Source organism: Mus pahari, chromosome 9 (genome assembly GCF_900095145.1).
Source record: "Mus pahari chromosome 9, PAHARI_EIJ_v1.1, whole genome shotgun sequence".
Taxonomy (NCBI): domain Eukaryota; kingdom Metazoa; phylum Chordata; class Mammalia; order Rodentia; family Muridae; genus Mus; species Mus pahari.
In genome coordinates, this window is record NC_034598.1 from 89,204,622 (window position 1) to 89,222,397 (window position 17,776).

At 41.5% G+C, this 17,776-nt stretch overlaps 1 protein-coding gene across 2 annotated transcripts in view; it reads right to left on the reverse strand.

Annotated features, from left to right (window-relative positions):
- Nucleotides 1-204: 204 nt before the first annotated feature.
- Nucleotides 205-17,776, reverse strand: part of Fbxo7 (F-box protein 7) — a 24,512-nt gene continuing 6,940 nt past the window's right edge. For both annotated transcript variants that reach the window (XM_021205075.2, XM_021205078.2), the window contains exons 3-9: nt 17,337-17,564; nt 14,760-14,901; nt 12,379-12,462; nt 5,175-5,270; nt 4,129-4,305; nt 1,732-1,769; nt 205-808 (exon numbers count right to left, since the gene is read on the reverse strand). In XM_021205075.2, the coding sequence (XP_021060734.1) occupies nt 422-808; nt 1,732-1,769; nt 4,129-4,305; nt 5,175-5,270; nt 12,379-12,462; nt 14,760-14,901; nt 17,337-17,564 (1,152 nt within the window). In that variant the 3' untranslated portion in view covers nt 205-421. The remainder of the gene's footprint in view (nt 809-1,731; nt 1,770-4,128; nt 4,306-5,174; nt 5,271-12,378; nt 12,463-14,759; nt 14,902-17,336; nt 17,565-17,776) is intronic.

Below are 17,776 nucleotides of genomic sequence, written 5' to 3' on the forward strand. Positions count from 1 at the left end.
AAAGGAAAGGGTTGGGCTCACTGCGTTCAAGCAAACTAGTTCCACTTGTATCCTGCTGTAAGGTGAGTTTTCACTTGACTGAACACCACTGATAAAAACACACTTCCTATAATCAACCACCCTTCACACTGAGAAGCATCCTGATAGTTTTCAAATACACAAATGTTGTCCTACTAAATACATCCTTAACAAAAGTCAAGTCTTCCATACAATTTTTATTTTATTAATATAACACAGAACATTATCAGTGCCACAATCTCCACCCGAGATGAATCCAGAGCGGAGAGACCAGCAGTCACCTATTCCCAAGCTGACCCCTCTTTGAACAACCTTGTCCTTGGTGCCCACAGAGCCAGAAACCGGCAGCAGAGATCAGCATCCGAGGAAACAGCATCCAGTTTCCATAAGGTCTCCAAATTGGTCACAGGAATGGCAGCTGGCTGTCAGTTGACCTACCCCTGCCAGGTCTGAAGGGAAATCTGTTGTTGGGGATAGCTCTTCCTGGCAAGAGGGAGTGAGGTCCTGGAAGGGGGTCAACGGGATCAAAACGTGGTCTGAGTGGACGGAACTGGCCAGGAAGCTCCCCTGGCCTTGGGATGAGTGGGGTGACTGGGTCCCCAACACTAGGCAGTATCGGCCTCTCATCATATTCACCACCAATGATTCCTGGAGGAAGCAGCGAGGTGGGAAGGTAGGCCCTGGGGTAGACAGGAATGGGACAAAATGGGATAGGGTGGGCTGACGGTAGGAACATTGCACGCCGCATCCTCTGAGCCTCTTTTCTTTGTATGTGCTTCTTTCTATACAACTGTAGAAAAACCGGGGGGAGGCAGGGAGACAAGATATGGTGAGTAGTGGAGGTCACCCCAAGCTCTAAGCTACATCACTGCATAAATTCATCTGTATTTTTCTTTCTCACACTCTATGCAAACAAGGCAGACACATATAGAATGGTCGTCAGCTTCTACCACATGGAGAGCCTGGACTCCAGATGCAGTGCCCAGTGAGCTCTGATCTTTACTTTGCTGCACAGTGATTGTCTAACCTGAGACATCAATAAGCCCAAACCAGGAAAACTCAGTGGCATATATTTTTAAGAATGAAATCTAGCATTTCATGGCTAACATAGTAGCTGAGCCTTTCTGGGCATGCAATTTAAGGATTTGTTGAAAAACATCATGCTATAAATAATATTCAGGTACTACAGGCAACTTCTTGTTTTTCATCCCTAGTGAATTTCAATTTAAAGCATGTGTAAGTGACCATTTTAAAGGGCAGAACATAGACTTAAGAACAATACTGTACATTCTGCAAGCAGCTGAGAGCTTTCATTCAGTTATTTTTTTCTTCAGTCCTTTTCAACCCAAAGAGTTTTCCTCAGGCCTATCAGTGATTTTTTTTTATAGTCACATTCTGCAAATAAAACAATGTACCTTATTCTTTTCACAATGTAGTATGGTAATAGATTCAGATTATCCAAACACAACAAGATTTTTGTGGAAAAAAAAAAAACCTTGTTATACTTCAATGAAAAAATGTATTGACTTCTCTTTGAAAGCAAGGACTAAGCCTAAAATTAAAGACATTTTCATTACCAATATTTAACAATAAATTTAATTTTAATTGACTTTATCGTATCACTCTAAAAGTAAAAAGGAACCTTTCAATCTTGACTCACTACTTAGCTGAGTCACAAAGCATTTATTAGTCTTCATATTTAAAAGTACCTACTTCTTTCCAATCTGTGTCAGGACCTCTGACGGTACCGTCTGAGAAAGTAAAACAAAATATAAATTATTATAAACCACTTCGTGCATCCAATATCAAACAGTGCAGACATGGGGCATCTGTATGCACAGACTGCACATCATTATTTCTACAGTAAGTCAAGTGGTCTTCACTGCTATGTGTACTACCTAACGGTAAGCAGTGACCCTCAGGACACTGTGGGACAGCATGTGCCTTCTGCCCCAGGCTCATGAAGGTTCTAAGATGTGTCTTCTAAGTCGTGTCTTGAGTTACACTGACCTAACAGCATCTCTTAACTATCTGGATTACAGCCCACATTCATTACTGAAGTCAAACTCAGCAGATTTTCTTCTATAGGTAGGTTACACATTTTCTGCCCACCAAAGAGTATGAGCACACAAATGAAATGAGGAAAAAATTTAATCAACTTCAAATCTAATGAACTGAAGAAAAAGCTGGCCAAGTCTTCTCTGCAAGTTATTAACTAGCTTTGAAGTTAATGAAAGCTCGAGCCCAGCCGTCCTCAACCTGTGGGTGATGATCCCTTTGGGAGTTGAACAACCCTTTCATAGGGGTGCCCTAAGACCATCATCGGAAAACACAAATATTTATATTATGATTCACAACTGTAGCACAATGACAGTTATAAAGTAGCAACGAAAATGACTTTATGGTGGTGGTGTCACCAGAACATGATGACTGAGGATTAGGGAGACTGAGAACCACTGTTCTAGCCCCAGACAATTTTTACACAAAGCAGCTGACTAAGGAGCTGTGATCCACTATTGGAAATGAACCAGACCAAAGGCATTTAAACTCACAGATGAGGGGGCATTTGCTCCCTCTGTATGATATTATACTATAGCCCACTTTTTCTTGTCAGTTTGTCCCATGTATGTTGATCACTATGTCTTTTTTTTTTTGTTACTTGTCTGTAAGATAAGGTTTTCCTGGGAACACAGACTAACTTAAGAATTGACCCAGCACAGGGGAAGGCCAGGGCCAAGAAGTGGGAGTGGGTAGGTAGGGGAGCAGGGGTGGGGTATGGGGAACTTTCGGGATAGCATTTGAAATGTAAATAAAGAAAATAATAATTAAAAAAAATATGAGTACCCAAAAAAAAACAACACTTCTGAAAAAAAAAAAAAAAAAAAAAGAATTACAGCAACCTTCCTACCTCAGCCTCCCACATGCTGGGATTACAGGCATACACCATTCCTGGTTTATGCAAGGCTGGAGATGGAACCCAGGCTCCATATATGCTAGGCAAGCACTCTACCACCCGAGCCACATCCCCAGCCCTATCTTTTCTTTCCAACTATGATTTACTTTTTGTACCACACTTGTTATCTACTGTCACGAAGTAACACCTTAAGTTTGGGATGTAAGGACAAAAAGGAAGGATCAAGGTCACTCACATTTCTTAAAGAACCACCACCCAATTTTAAGACTACATGACTGACTCCAGGATATTCTACTAAAAGGAGGTCTACCCAACAGAGTTCCACAGCTAAAGTAGTATGTTAACAGCATATGCACATTTTCATTACAATGTTTTTGGCAGGAAATGCACAGAAAGTATGTTCAGCACAGTAAGTACCTACGTGAGACCACCCACTCCTATTTCTACTGTAGCTTTGTTGCTCTCTATCTGTTTTATAAACCCATCAAGTCAATTTCATGGCCCACCCTACAGTTGAAAACACCATCTTCAAAGATACAAGAATGTCAGTACTGGCAAAGAAAAGCTCACAGCCAGACTCTTCTAGCCTTGATCTGGAAATCGAGGTACACAAGGTCTAGCATCTCATCACTGCTGCAGTGACCACCAGTCACCACTGTGACCACCACAAGCAGCAAACTGAGGGCGACACTGGTCCCAAGGTAGTGGGAACAGTGCAGTTCATTTAAGTCAGAGACTGAAAGTGCGCCCTGGTCTTCTATTTATATCCTGACATAATAGTTTACTGCGACTAAAGGGTTGTATTGCAGAAAATATGAAAACAGAGTACACAGATAGTGTTTGTGGCACAGGCCAGCATCAGGAAGCCTAGAGCTTCCTTACTCAAAAGCTACTCCTTAACAAGCTGTAGACTGGGGGACAGGGACATCCTTGTGGGGGGGGTGAGGGAAGGTTGTTATAGGGTGTGGGACAGTCAGAGTGTGGACTGGGAGGGGGATAAAATCTGGAGTGTAAGAAAAAAAAAAAAAAGATTAAATAAAAATTTAAAAGAAAATGAAAAAAAAAAAAAAAAAAAAAAAAAAAAAACAAAAAACAAGCTGTAGACCAAAACAGTAAAGGAAAAAAAACATATACTTAAAATTTTAGCCAGCCGAGTGCCTTTTTTTCTCCCATCAACATGTCATTATGTAAATTACCTCGAAAATCCCGCAGATACAAACACCGCCACAGCAGTGGGTCATTTGATGCAATGAGGAGGTCATGACAGACTGCAGACAGGGCCAGGAGAGAATGGATATCCAAAAGTCGGAAAATGCGCAGTTTCAGCTCCAGTGGAAGGACAACCAGCCCAAACACATCTGGAAGGTTCAGTACTAGAGCGAAAAGGAGCACCCAGAGTTACTGAGTAAGGAAGAAGGGCACCAAACACTGTTGCTGCTGCTCTCTGAAAGGTGGCAGGGCTCAACCACCGGCTTTCTCCGTGACTGAACTCTCACCCACTGCATCACGCTTCACTTGACTCACTCTCGGCAACACACTGGACTTCAGCACGGACTCTTCTTAGAACCAGCCTGTGGCTGGGCTCTGACATGGAAGTTCCTTATGCAGGTCACTCTGCCAAAGCAAATCCACATGCACACGCACACGCACATGACTAGAAATAAGTGTCTCACTATGACACAAAGGAGAGAAAGCTGACTTATAAAAGATCTTCTGAAAAATATAAAGCTTGCTGACTAACAATCTCATCATCCATAAAATATCCATAATAAAAATCTAGTTCAAAGTTACTAATATTCAACATCACCGATGTAAAAATATCTAGTGCCCAATAAACGTTGCTTCCCAACAATGAAGGCAGTAGAGCTGGAGAGAAGGCACAGCTGTCAGGCGCACCTACAGCTGCTACTGCAGAGCATGCAGGTCTGCCTCCCTGCACCCCGGGGATCACCACCGTCTGTAACCCCACCTGCCCTCCTGATCTCTGCCAGCACTGCCAGCACACATGGAACACACACACCTACGAGCAAATTACTCATACATAGAACTGTGGGGGGGGGTTTCAAGTTTTAAGATGCTTTTTTTTTAATTGTGACCCAGTTATGACTTAACAGATAAAGGTAAAGGTGCCTGCCATTCAGGCTGACCTGAGCTCAGTTCTCTGGGATCATATAATGCAAAAAAGAACCAATTCTAGCCACTCTTTGTCATTCAACAGTAACAATTTACCTTATCTCCTCACCTTGTCGTGTGAAAGCCAGAAGAGGGTACACCAGCTGGTCTTTGAAGAGACGAGAGAGCTTCTTAAGGTCTTTGTACACTTTGGCTGCACTTTCCCCTAGAGGGTTTTACAAAGTAGAAGTCAAAACCAAATAGAAAAACCTGGAGTGGCATCTGTCTTCCAATTCTGCCAAACAAAATCCAAGTGTTAAATATTCATGAGTAATTCCTACACAGGAAGAGAAACTGAAATCCTTAAAAGAGGAGGCATAGCTCATGACTGACAAAAGTCAGTCTCAGGTACAAAAATTAATGTCCAACTAAGAAAAAATAAACTCAAATACAGCTTAGAGGCTGCAGAGAAAAGGGGGTCTGTACACACTACCAAGATTTACCAACTAGCTAACAGTCCGTTCTGGGCACTATGCAGTGTAGAAATGTTCTTATGCAGCATGAAGCCCAAGAAAGGGACACTACCTATTACACAACAAACACGTATCAAAGCAGTGTCAGGCAGCTCTCCAGCTCTCTCACATCTGCAGTTTCCTCCAAGAGGAACTGTAAGAGAAAAGTTCCACTTCACCCTTTCTAAAAACATGATAGAGAGTCTATCTATCCTTGGTCCCAGGAGTGATGGGGCCGGAAGGGTACAAACCTAACTGTGCCTGGTCCAAAACACTCATTTTCCCAAGTATCCACAATCACAGAATAACCATCTGTGCTGGTTTATGCCAACTTAACATAAGCTACAGTCATTTTAGAAAAGGGAACCCCAACTGAGAAAATGCCCCCATCAGACTGGCCTGTGGTGTGTTTTCTTGATTGACATGGGGCCCAGCTCACTGTGGGTAGTGTCACCCCTGGGGCTGAAACGATGAACAAGCAAGAAAGCAGCTTTCCTCTCTTGGGTCTGCATCAACTCTTGCCTCCAGGTTACAGCCTTGAGTTCCTACCCTCACTTCCCTGGATGATGGATTACAAGCTATACAATGAAATGAACAGTGAGTGAAGTCTGTCTCCACCAGAGCCCAGCTATTCTACCACAGCAGACCCTGATTACTCCAACATAGCTGAAGCACAAGAAAATGGTCTTAAAACCAAATATACAGAGATGATGGAGGTCCTTTAAGACAAAACGAATAAATCCTTTAAACAAATTCAAGAGAAAGCAAACAAACAACTGGAGGAAATAAATAATTTCCCTGAGGAAATCTAAGAAAACCCAGACAGTGGAAGGAAAGGAGTAAAAGGGTTGAAGACCAGAAAGAGGATTTGGAAGCAATAAAGAACATAAAATGAGAGAATTCTGGAAATGAAAAATGTAGGAATGCTAACAGGAACTGTAGATGTAAGCATAACCAACAGAATATGAGACAGAAGAGAGAATCCAAGGATGGTTCAAAGAAAATGTTAAAAAACATTCCTAAGACAAAACACCCCGGAAATCTGGAACACTGTGAAAAGACCAAACCTAACAAGAACAGGAATAGAGGAAGGAGAAGAACCCCAGATCTACGGTGCAGAAAATATTCTCAATAAAATTGTAGAAGAAAATTCCTAACTTAAAGAAGGAAATGTCTATAAAAGTAGGAGCATACAGAACACCAAATGGATTGGGCCAGAAAAGAAAGTCCCCTCGCCACATAATAATGAAAACATTAAACATACAGAACAAAGAAAGAATATTAAAAGCTACAAGGAAAAAAGACCAAGTAACATGTAGAGGCAGGCCTATTATAATTATGACTGACTTCTCACTGGAGATTCTAAAAGTCAGAAGGTCCTGAATAAATATGCCTAAAAGACCAGAGATGCCAGCTCAGACTGCTATACCCTGCTAAACTTTCAACTACCAAAGATGGAGAAAATAAGATACTCAATGATAAAGCCAAATTTAAACAATATCTATCTACAAATCCAACCTACAAAAGGTGCTAGAAGAAAAACTTCCCCTCCTGAAAGGTTAACTACACCCATGAAAACAGGAAAAAAAAATCTCACACCAGCAAAATAAAAAAAAAAAAAAAGTAAAAGTGTACATGCACACACACACGCACACACACACACACACAATATAACCAACAACAACAACAACAAAAATAAAACAACAAAAGAACAGAAATCAGTGATCATTGGTTATTTATCTCCCACAGTATCAATGGCCTCAATTTCTTCAACAAAAGACACAGACTAAGAGAATGAATGTGAAAGCAAGATATCTGATCCTACTGCATCCAAGAAATATACTTCACCATCAAGGAAAGGTATTACCTCAGGTTAAGGGGGAAAATGGACCTTAGAAACAAGCTGGTATAGCCATTTTAATATCTAACAAAATACACTTCAAACCAAAAATAATCAAAAGAGATGGGGAAGGACACTATATACTCATCAAAAAAGAAAAAAAACCCACCCAAATGACATTTCAATTCTTAACATCTATGCCCAAACACAAAGGTAGCCAACACTGTGAAAAGAAACACTACTACAGCTTAAATCATATATTGACCCTTACACAGTAATAGGGAGAAACTTCAATGCCCACACTTACCTGGACAATTTATGTAGACAAAAACCAAACAAAAATGTTGGAGTTAACAAATGTTAGAAACCAAATAGATCTACCAGTTACAGACATTTCACCCAAACACAAAAAAATATACCTTCTTCTCAGCACTTCATGAAACTTTCTACAAAATTTACCTCATACACAAAGCAAGTCTCAATAGACACAAGAAAACTGAAATAACTCCCTGCCAAGAATCAGACCACCATGAATTAATAACAACAGAAACAACATAAAGCTTATAAACTCATGGAAACTGAACAACTCTATACTGAATGAAAAATGGGTCAAGACAGAATGAAAAAAAAAAGTAAAGACTTTCTAGAATTCATTTAAAAAAAAAAAGTTGGCTATCTCATATTAACAATTTAACAGCTCACCTGAAAAATCTAGTAAAAGCAAACACCCAAAAGGGTTACTTAAGAAAATCAGCAAAACAGACAAACCCTTATCCAAATAACTAAATGAGACAGAATAGTCAAAGTAATAAAATCAGAAACAAGATGCAAAGTAAGGGGAAAGAGTGGAACTGGAAGTGGAGGAGGGAGGGGAAGCTGCGACTGGAATGTAAAATAAATAAATTAATGGGGAAAAAAAAGAAAATGCCATACCTTTACACATGAGTGTTATTCAGCTGTTAAAAAATGACATCATAGACGGGCGTGGTGGCACACGCCTTTAATCCCAGCACTCGGGAGGCAGAGGCAGGTGGATTTCTGAGTTCGGGGCCAGCCTGGTCTACAAAGTGAGTTCCAGGACAGCCAGGGCTAAACAGAGAAACCCTGTCTCGAAAAACAAAAAAACAAAAAAAAACAAAAAACAAAAAAAAATGACATCATGAAATTTATAGGCAAATGTGTGGAACTAGAAAAACATCATCCTGAGAGAGGTGATCCAGACCCAGAGAGATAAACGTGGTATGTATTTATTTATAAATAGATAATAGCCGTAAGTAAATGATAACCAAGCTACAATCAATAGACCCAGAGAGGTTAGGTACAGAGGAAGGGTCTAGGGGAGACACATGAAACTCCCGGGGAAGGGGGAACTGGAGGCAGGTGGGGGACAGGAACAGGAGGATCTGGTAGGTACAGGGAGGGGAGATTGGGTAGAGGGAGAGAATACAGGAAGAGAGATAAAACTGAGGAGCATTTGAGGGATAGCATGAAAACTAGTGCATTGGAAGCTTCTTAAAATACATGAAGATGGTCCTAATTGAGTTCCCCTAATAACTGAGACAGGGAGTCTCAGTCTCATTACCAAACAAGGCTTCCAGTATCGAGACGGGGTTGTACTCAGTTGTTAGCCAAGGTACTCCATAGAAACTCCCAACAACCCAGAGTGTCCCTGAGACAGTGATGGTTCTTTCTGAAAACAGACAGTGTGACGTCACTGCTGAGGACACCTCACTGAACATGCAGAAATCGAGCTGTGCCTACATGGAACCTTCACCTCTACCTTCCAGTGTTTAGGGTATAGGAAGGACCTCTGCAGGCTACCAAAAGAGAAGCAGAAACACCAACCTGGCCACAAAACCTCTGACCTATAATTTGTCCTGCTTACAAAATATGCTAGGGCAATGGTGGCATAAAACTTGTGGCAGTAGCCAACCAACGTCTGATTTGACTTAAGGTCAATGCAAGGCGTCAGAGCCGATATCTGACATTGTAAGCAAGAACCAGAGACTAGATAGCCCAGAGACCTAGAGTAAAACCAAACACTAGTAGTCTCAAAAATGAAAAAAGTATCAATAACTCCTAATGGTATTTTGTTATACTCAAAACTCAGTGCCCTATCCAGTCACCAGAGAGTCTTCTTCCAGCAGCAGATGGGAAGAGATAGAGACCCACAGGCAGACGTTACACAGAGAGAGCTAAATGAGATGTTATCTCTTAGAAAGGGAGTGGACAGGAGGCAAGGTGGGGAACTTGGAAGAGCAGAGGGAAGGAAACTAAAATCAGGGTTATATAAGAAAAAAATATAGTTTCAATTTTTTAAAAAAATCAATTTGGGTAACTGGGGCAGCGTGATTAGGCGTAAGAGGGGGAGAGATGGAAATTGTCAGCAGGCAAGGAGGGCATCTCTAGGACGTGCCAGAGACCTGGATAGGGGAGGCTCCAGACAGTCTATGGGGGTGACACTAGCTAAGACTTCTAGCAGTGGGGGATATGGAGCCTGAAGTAGCCACCTCCATAGCCAGGCAGGACTCCCAGTGGAGGGATAAGGACACCAATCCACACACCAAACCTTCAACCCTACAAGATGTATAGGGACAAAGACAGAGCAGAGACAGAGGGCAAGGACAACCAATGGTTGGCAGGAACCAGTCTCTCTGAGACTGGGGATGATACTGTCATGCTTACAGGGTCCTGGCACGGCTGTCCTCTGAGAGGCTCCACTCAGCAGCTGCTGGAAATAGATGCAGAGACCCACGGCCAAACATTAGATGGAGCTTATGGAAGAGTTAGGATAAGGATTAGGGGACCTGAAGAGGATAGGGACTCAACAGGAAGACCAACAGAGTCAACTAATCTGGACCCTAGGGGACTATCAAGAGACAGAACCACCAACCAAAGAGTGAGCATGGACTGGACCTAACCCCCATCCCCATATGTAGCAAATGTGCAGCTTAGTCTTCATTTGGGTCCCTGAATCTGTTCCCTGCCTGTGGACCCCATTCCCCTAACTGGGCCACCTAGTCCTGCAGTGACTTGATGTCCCAGGGAGGGGGGATACCTGGGGGAAAGAGGGGAAGTCTCACCTTTCTCAGAGGAGAAGGGGGGTGTTAGGAGGAGCTATGTGAGGGGAGATTGGAAGGAAGATGGGCTGATACTGGGATGTAAAGTAAATAAATAATGAAAAAAATCAATTTGGTTCAAGGTGTTTTTTCAAATGTGAAAATCAATTTTCTTTAAATTTTTTCTCTCAATAATGTTTTTCCTTTGTAAGGGAGGGAATTTTTCCTTCCCTTACATTGTTGAAGCATGGTGATGTGTTTCATGTGTATATGGTGTCTGATTCGTGTCTAAGAATGATTCGTGTCTACAACATAGTGTGTAGAGAAAGTCAGTTTCATAGAATTGCTCTTCAGATCTTCAATACATTTTTTCTTTAAATTCCGTAACAAACAAACAAACAAATAAAACAAGTACTTGACTAGGCACTTGGAAGAGTAACAGGAGCTTCTGGGGTCTAAACTATGAGTCACAGTAAAACTGACTTACCAAATGCACCTAATAGAAAAGTACTTCAGAAAAATTCTTCACTCAAGTCTACAAACTTCTCCAGAGAAAGAACTTCCTCCCTCCCTTCAATTTCTTTGTTCCATATTCAATAAAGAACAAGAATCTAAGCTAGACCCCTGCATAAAGTTGTTTTTAAAAGTCAAGTGATCTACTCTACTGATTTCCTCAACTACTCTACTGAAATGATTCAGCCTTCTCTAGAACTATGTCCTTATCTTTAGTAATATGAGCATAAAACCTGCTTTGGAGTATGAAATATTTATCCATGGCAAGCTCCTACCTAGTACAAAAATACAGTTCTGAGGAACTTTTAAGCTCTCTGATCATGACAGAAAACATATTTACAGATTTATGAGTCCAGCACACATTCTCAATAGGGGCAAGATCACCCTAACAGTGGCAAAAACTGGTCCCTGGGGAATACTAATCTGAACCCTCAAAAAGGTTACAGTATTGACATATGAGTATATTTATGATACTGAAATTCCACAGGAAAGCTGACTGTATGGCAAAGAATAAGGGGGCTAGGAGTCCTTAAAGGAGTGGCAGTAAAGAAATAATAGGCTGACTAAAGAGTGGTCCAGGGCCAAGATGTGGATGAGCATCCAGCTACAGAGCACTGTAAGAACACACTGTGCTGGTCCTCTTTCCAACAGTTTCCTGAGGCTCAACACTCCTCTTACTATTTACCACAAAGACTAAAAAGACTGTACACACCCAGCACAAAACAGAAAAGAAAAGATCATTCATTCTTCTCTCCACCCATCGCTCCTGTTGACCACCTGGTCTTTCACAATTAAGGTTTAAACAAAAACAGTAAAAAGAGAAACCTGACTTTTTTACTTCTATTAATAATTTTATGGGCTATAGACAAAGCCAAACTAAGAATCCAAATTTTAGGGATATTCTAACATTAAATAGTAGCATTTATATCAAATTTATATTTAAAATATTCGAGTAGTTTTTCCTCTATTAATATTCAATAAAAAACTACATTGAATTACTTGTAAGAAACATAGATCTTCTCTGTCAAATAGATAGTAGAAAGCTCTCCAAAGATAAACACAAGAAGCCAGGAGGGAGCATGAAACATCAGTGGGTCAAACTATGCCCAAGCGTGAGTTCTTAACAGGATGAATATTAACTCAAAGACCTAAGAACTGTAAAGCACAAATTCAAACTGTAATCAAATCCTCTGCTTTCCCCCCACCCCCCATTTATGGTGACTCCCAGGGCCTTATACATGCTAGGCAAATGCTCTACCACTGAGCTACATCCCTGAGCCCTAAACACCTGAATTCTTGGAAGCAACATTGCTCTGGAATTTGCTTTAATCTATTTTGAAATGGTCAGGTTTCGTTTTTCAGTGAACCTCTCAAAGCTTCCTTCCAAAAGTTAAGACAGAGTTACATCACCTGGTTCTACTCCACAAACGTAGGATCCTGGTTGCAGCTGCACTGACTTCACATTTTTAATCCCACCGTTGACTTTTATTGTAGCTGTAAATAAACAAAAGAAAGATGATAACTCGACTGTCACTTCCTGAATTGATTACCTTTTTAGTGCAGGTCCTTTTCCTTACCTCAGTATACTATGGGTACATTATTCAAAACAAACTGCTCTGAGCCCATTCTTCCTCTCAAAGCATGGTCAAAAGGCTAAACCTGCCATGAAGGACTCAGCCTCAAACACCACCTTTTAAAGACTACAGTAAGTCTCTTCATACAGACTCCACAAAGGATCACCAACAGCAGCTTATTAGTAATTGACAGATCTGCAACAAGGTCAATAAGAAGCAGGCAAGCACAAAAGAGCATTACTTCTAATGAAGTCACTACAACACTATACATTTTTTTTAAATCCTTGGCAATGGTCAATCCTTGTTCATTAACAGGATCCTGCTAGTTTTCACAGCACCACTGCTTTCTCAACCCAAAAGACCAATATTCTTGACATCACCAGCGGGTTCAGATTTAGTTTTGCATACAAAGACGTACTTCATCTCAGCTTATGAAAGAGCTAGTGATGGACTCATGCACATGTGCCCCAAGCCATGCCCTGGGTGAAGGAGATTTAAAGACACTGTTCCTTTTCAAAGGCTTGAGCCTGGAATACCCAGCTACTGGGAGAGCCTGCAAGGCATTGGTCTGCAAGCAATTAAGGCACAAAATACCATAAATTAAAATCACCAAAATTCTTAGTGAAGAGAGGTAGTGTATGCATGTCATTAGGTACCTTTATATGCAACTGAGGTAAAGCTCACCACCTCACATTTGTTATTCTCCCCAGGTGTGATGTGATAAATCAGGATGACTAGACAGAAACAGAAGCCGCTGCCACTCTGGGCACAAAATGTGGAACTGCAAGCTATACAAACTGTGAGAACTAACAGAGACACTACTCAGCCTCATGCCCTCAGTCACATCCTGACTAAAGTGCAGTGTCACAGGCTGAATGCAGACAGTTAAGAGAATCAGGCAATTAAAAGGAAATGGGGGGAAAAATTACATGAAAGAACCAAAAATTATCTTCTAATTCTAAAATCAAAAATGCAATGTTAAAAAAAAAAAACTTTTAAAAAAATGCAATGTTAGCGTTTAAAATAAATTTTAGTAGAAAACTGTTTTCTAACATTGGACCTCAATAAACAACATCAACTCAACAAAATAAGTAGCTGAAGGACCCAGTGAAAACCCAACCCAAGGCAGCAAAGCAAGACAATCTGTTAGACAAACACTACAGTCCACCTCAACTCACCAGCATAAGTATCTGAAAAGATCACCTCAGAAAGCAGTTAGGTGGGACACACCCACAATCCCAGAGCTTGAGAGACAGACAGAAGAACCACAAGTTCAAGGCCAGCTCCAGCTACATAAAGAATCTGAGGTCAGTTTGGGCTATACAGACCCAATTTCAAAAGTATAACTATAAAACAAAAGACCAGAATGAAACGTAAGATCCTGGTCACCAAATGGATCTCCTACTGTGAGGTCATGAGAACATTTCAGAAACCAGTGGTGGCTGGGAAAGACCTGTATGACATCATGACTAACATGAAATTCAGAGATGTACTGCCACCTCAGTCAGCTTCCTATTAGGAAAGAGGAAAGCAGAGAGGATACTAGGAGAACTTCCGTGAGATAGGGCAGCTAAATTATGTATACTAGGGCTACAAAATCTCAGCAGTTTCAGAGATGCCAACTTCCTAACCACAGGTTAAGATTTAAAGAAGTAAATAAAAAGAGACATTCATAGACATGGACAAAAGAACACTCTTCTAAGTTTCTACACAGTAAAACTCATTTCATTTCTATTACCACAGCTCTCATAGAACAAAGTGTTCAAAGAATGAGACATCACAAAAGAGAGCTGAGGCTGGAGAGGTGGCTCAGCGGTTAGTTATAGGCACTGGCTGTTCTTACAGAGGAGCCTAGTTCAATTCCCAGCACCCACATGGCAGCTAGCGCATCTGTAACACCAATCCCAGGGGACCTGACACCTCTTCTGGCTTCCACAGGTACTACATGCATGTGATGATGCATAGACAGACAGGTAAAACACTCAAAACATAAAATAAAAACAAACGGTTAAAAAGAAAACAAGGGGGCTACCCCGAGAGTGAAGGGTGCTGTTCTAAACCAACATCCTCTCATTTGAAATCTTTCAGGCATATGTCATCAGTGGTATAGGAATTAAGTTGTGAACGACTCAGACAGCCGCTCAAGTGGCTACAGAATGTTTAAAAAGAAACTACTTAATTCATACGGCAGCAACCATGACTGCTCCATCCCATTACCATTTATAATGATTAGGTTTCCCAAAGGCACACAGGTAAGCAACGCAAAGCCGCCCTCGCAGAGAGGATGTGTGTACTGCAGTCTGTATACACCACTTGACTTCCATTTCTCAGGCATTGACACTGCTTTGGTTTCAGTCCCCTGAGGAATGAAAGGAAAGGAAAAAATAATGAAGAAAGGCATTGTGCTGAAAAACCTGAAAATCAGTAACACCCCTAACTCACTGTGCGATGTAGCCCCCCTGAGCCACTGACACAGCTCAGCAGATAAAGTGCTTTGTCACAGAAGCCTGATACTCAAGGCTGAGCCACAGAAAGATGAAGGCAGAGAACCAACTCCACAGATCTCTGCTGGCTGCCACACATGCTACATGGTATGCACACACCCACACACACACCCATCACACACATTTTTATAAAGATGCATAGCCTCAGTACAATATGCACATCATTAACACTGCAGCTAAAGGATATTTTTCTATCAAAATTTTTTTTTAATAGATAAGATGACATCAGAGAAATAAGGCTTAAATTTTTCTTTTTTATTATTATTATTATTATTTTCTTTATTTACATTTCAAATGCTATCCCGAAAGTTTCCTATACCCCTCCCCCCACCTCTGCTCCCCTACCCACCCACTCCCACTACTTGGCCCAGGCCTTGCCTTGTGCTGGGTCATATAAAGTTTGCAAGACCAAGGGGGCCTCTCTACCCAATGATGGCTGATTAGGCCATCTTCTGCTACGTATGCAGCTAGAGACACAAACTCAGGGGTACTGGTTAGTTCATATTGTTGTTCCACCTACAGGGTTGCAGCCCCCTTAAGGTCCTTGGGTACTTTCTCTAGCTCCTCCATTGGNGACCCTGTGTTCCATCCAATAGCTGGCTGTGAGCATCCACTTCNGTGTTTGCCAGGCACTGGCATAGCCTCACAAGAGGCCGCAATATCAGGGTCCCTTCAGCAGAATCTTGNTGGCATGAGCATTAGTATCTAGGTTTGGTGGCTGATGATGGGATGGACTCCCGAAAGGGGTAGTCTCTGGATAGTCCATCCTTTNATCTTAGCTCTAAATTTTGTCTCTGTACCTATATCCTTTCATGAGTATTTTGTTCCTTATTCTAAGGAGGAATGAAGTATCCACCCAGTGGTCATCCTTCTTGGTTTTCTTGTGTTTTGCATAATGTATCTTGGGTAAGGCTTAATTTTTCTAAGACTCACGTTTTCTACCTAGCAAAGACATACCATTATTCAAGACTGGAAGGTGAATAGCACTTCTTTCATACTGTCCTTTTTAGAAAAGTTATTTTCTAACATTTTATTCACATTTCTATCACTGCATATTTATCACTGCATCTTATCTATTAAAACGAAAATTTTGATAGAAAAATATCCTTTAGCTGCAGTGTTAATGATGTGCATATTGTGCTGAGGCTATGCACCTTTATAAAAACGTGTGTGATGGGTATGTCAATTTACACTGTTATTTGTAATATGCCATATTTGTCTGGTCTTTTGTGCTCCTTTGTGTGCACAGGCATTCACTGACCCTGGGTGACTCTCCATCTTTGTGTTCCATCCCATGGCCACAGGGAATGTGTACAGGCCAGCAGTGTAGGGGACAGGCCAGAGTACGCAAGAAGCTCAGCCCCATCCTAAGCTTACAAGTCAGAATCTATGCTCCAATACAGTCCCATGGGTTCCTAGCTCTACTCTAACTGTTCTTTCAAGTCCCTGGCACTCTGGATGTGCAAATGTCTCTCCTAGAACTTACACATTATACTATAATGGTCTAAATTCTTGTCTACTCTCAGACTAACAGTAACTTGAACAAGACCTAAGACCAGGAACAGAAACAAGTCACTGCATTAGTAGATCCTTAAACACATGCTGAAAGACAATAAGCAACCGCAGCACAAACCTATGAACACCAAACATTAATTAGACAGCATTCAGTCATACTCGGTCCACACTGCCACACTTTATAGTATATAAACCTTGTGTCTTTTTCTTTTTTCCTTTTGGACCAGTTGCCATTATCGCTATAATACTAAATGCTAACAAGGGAAATGATGGAAAAAGAAGGAATGCTGGAAAGGGCACATTTACTGAGTACCTGTGACAACTCCTCACTGTATCTGACATTTTATATTTAAGAACCAATCACATTTAGTAAAGTAAGATAGACTAACACAATGCCCTTGTGACTGAGGTACCAGTAAGACATCATGACTTAGTCTTTACTGCTATGAACAGACACCATGACCAAGGCAACTCTTGTAAGAACAGCAATTACTTGGGGCTGGCTCAGAGGTTCAGAGGTTCAGTCCATTATCATCAAGACAGGAACATGGCAGCTACCAGGCAGGCATGGTGCAGAAGGAGCTGAGAGTTCTACATCTTCATCTGAAGGCCGCTAAGAGAAGACTGGCTCCCACGTGATTAGGAGGAAGGTCTCATTGCCCACCTCAACAGTGACACACTTCCTCCAACAAGGTCACACCTCCTAATAGTGCCACTCCTTGGGCCAAGCATATTCAAATCACCACACCTCATAAGGTATTTGGGCTGAACTCACCTGAGGTATGTAGCCTGACTCGAGCATAAGGAGATGCACCAGCACGATCAAGGCATCACTGATGTTGGAGCAGTCGGCTGACTGATACAGGGTCTCTAGAGAATGTGGTACCTGCCCATCCTCTGTTTCATTACAGAGCATTGGTTCCAGTAGATGGAAACCAGAAACCTCTTCCATACTCATGGCATCCTGAATTGACTCAGCTTCAACATTTTGACTAGGCCCTTCCTAAAAAGAATGATAATAATAGATTCATTAATTTTACATAGGACTGTCCCGCGCTACCTTCTCGCCAGCAAGAAATGACGCGGCACACAGACAGGATCCTTCTACAGCAACGCTTTAATGCTCTTGAGAGGGAGAGCGTAAGCTTCCAACAGGCAAAGGGCGAAGAGAAGAGAGGGGAGAAGAGAAGAGAGAGAAGAGAAAGGGGAAAAAAG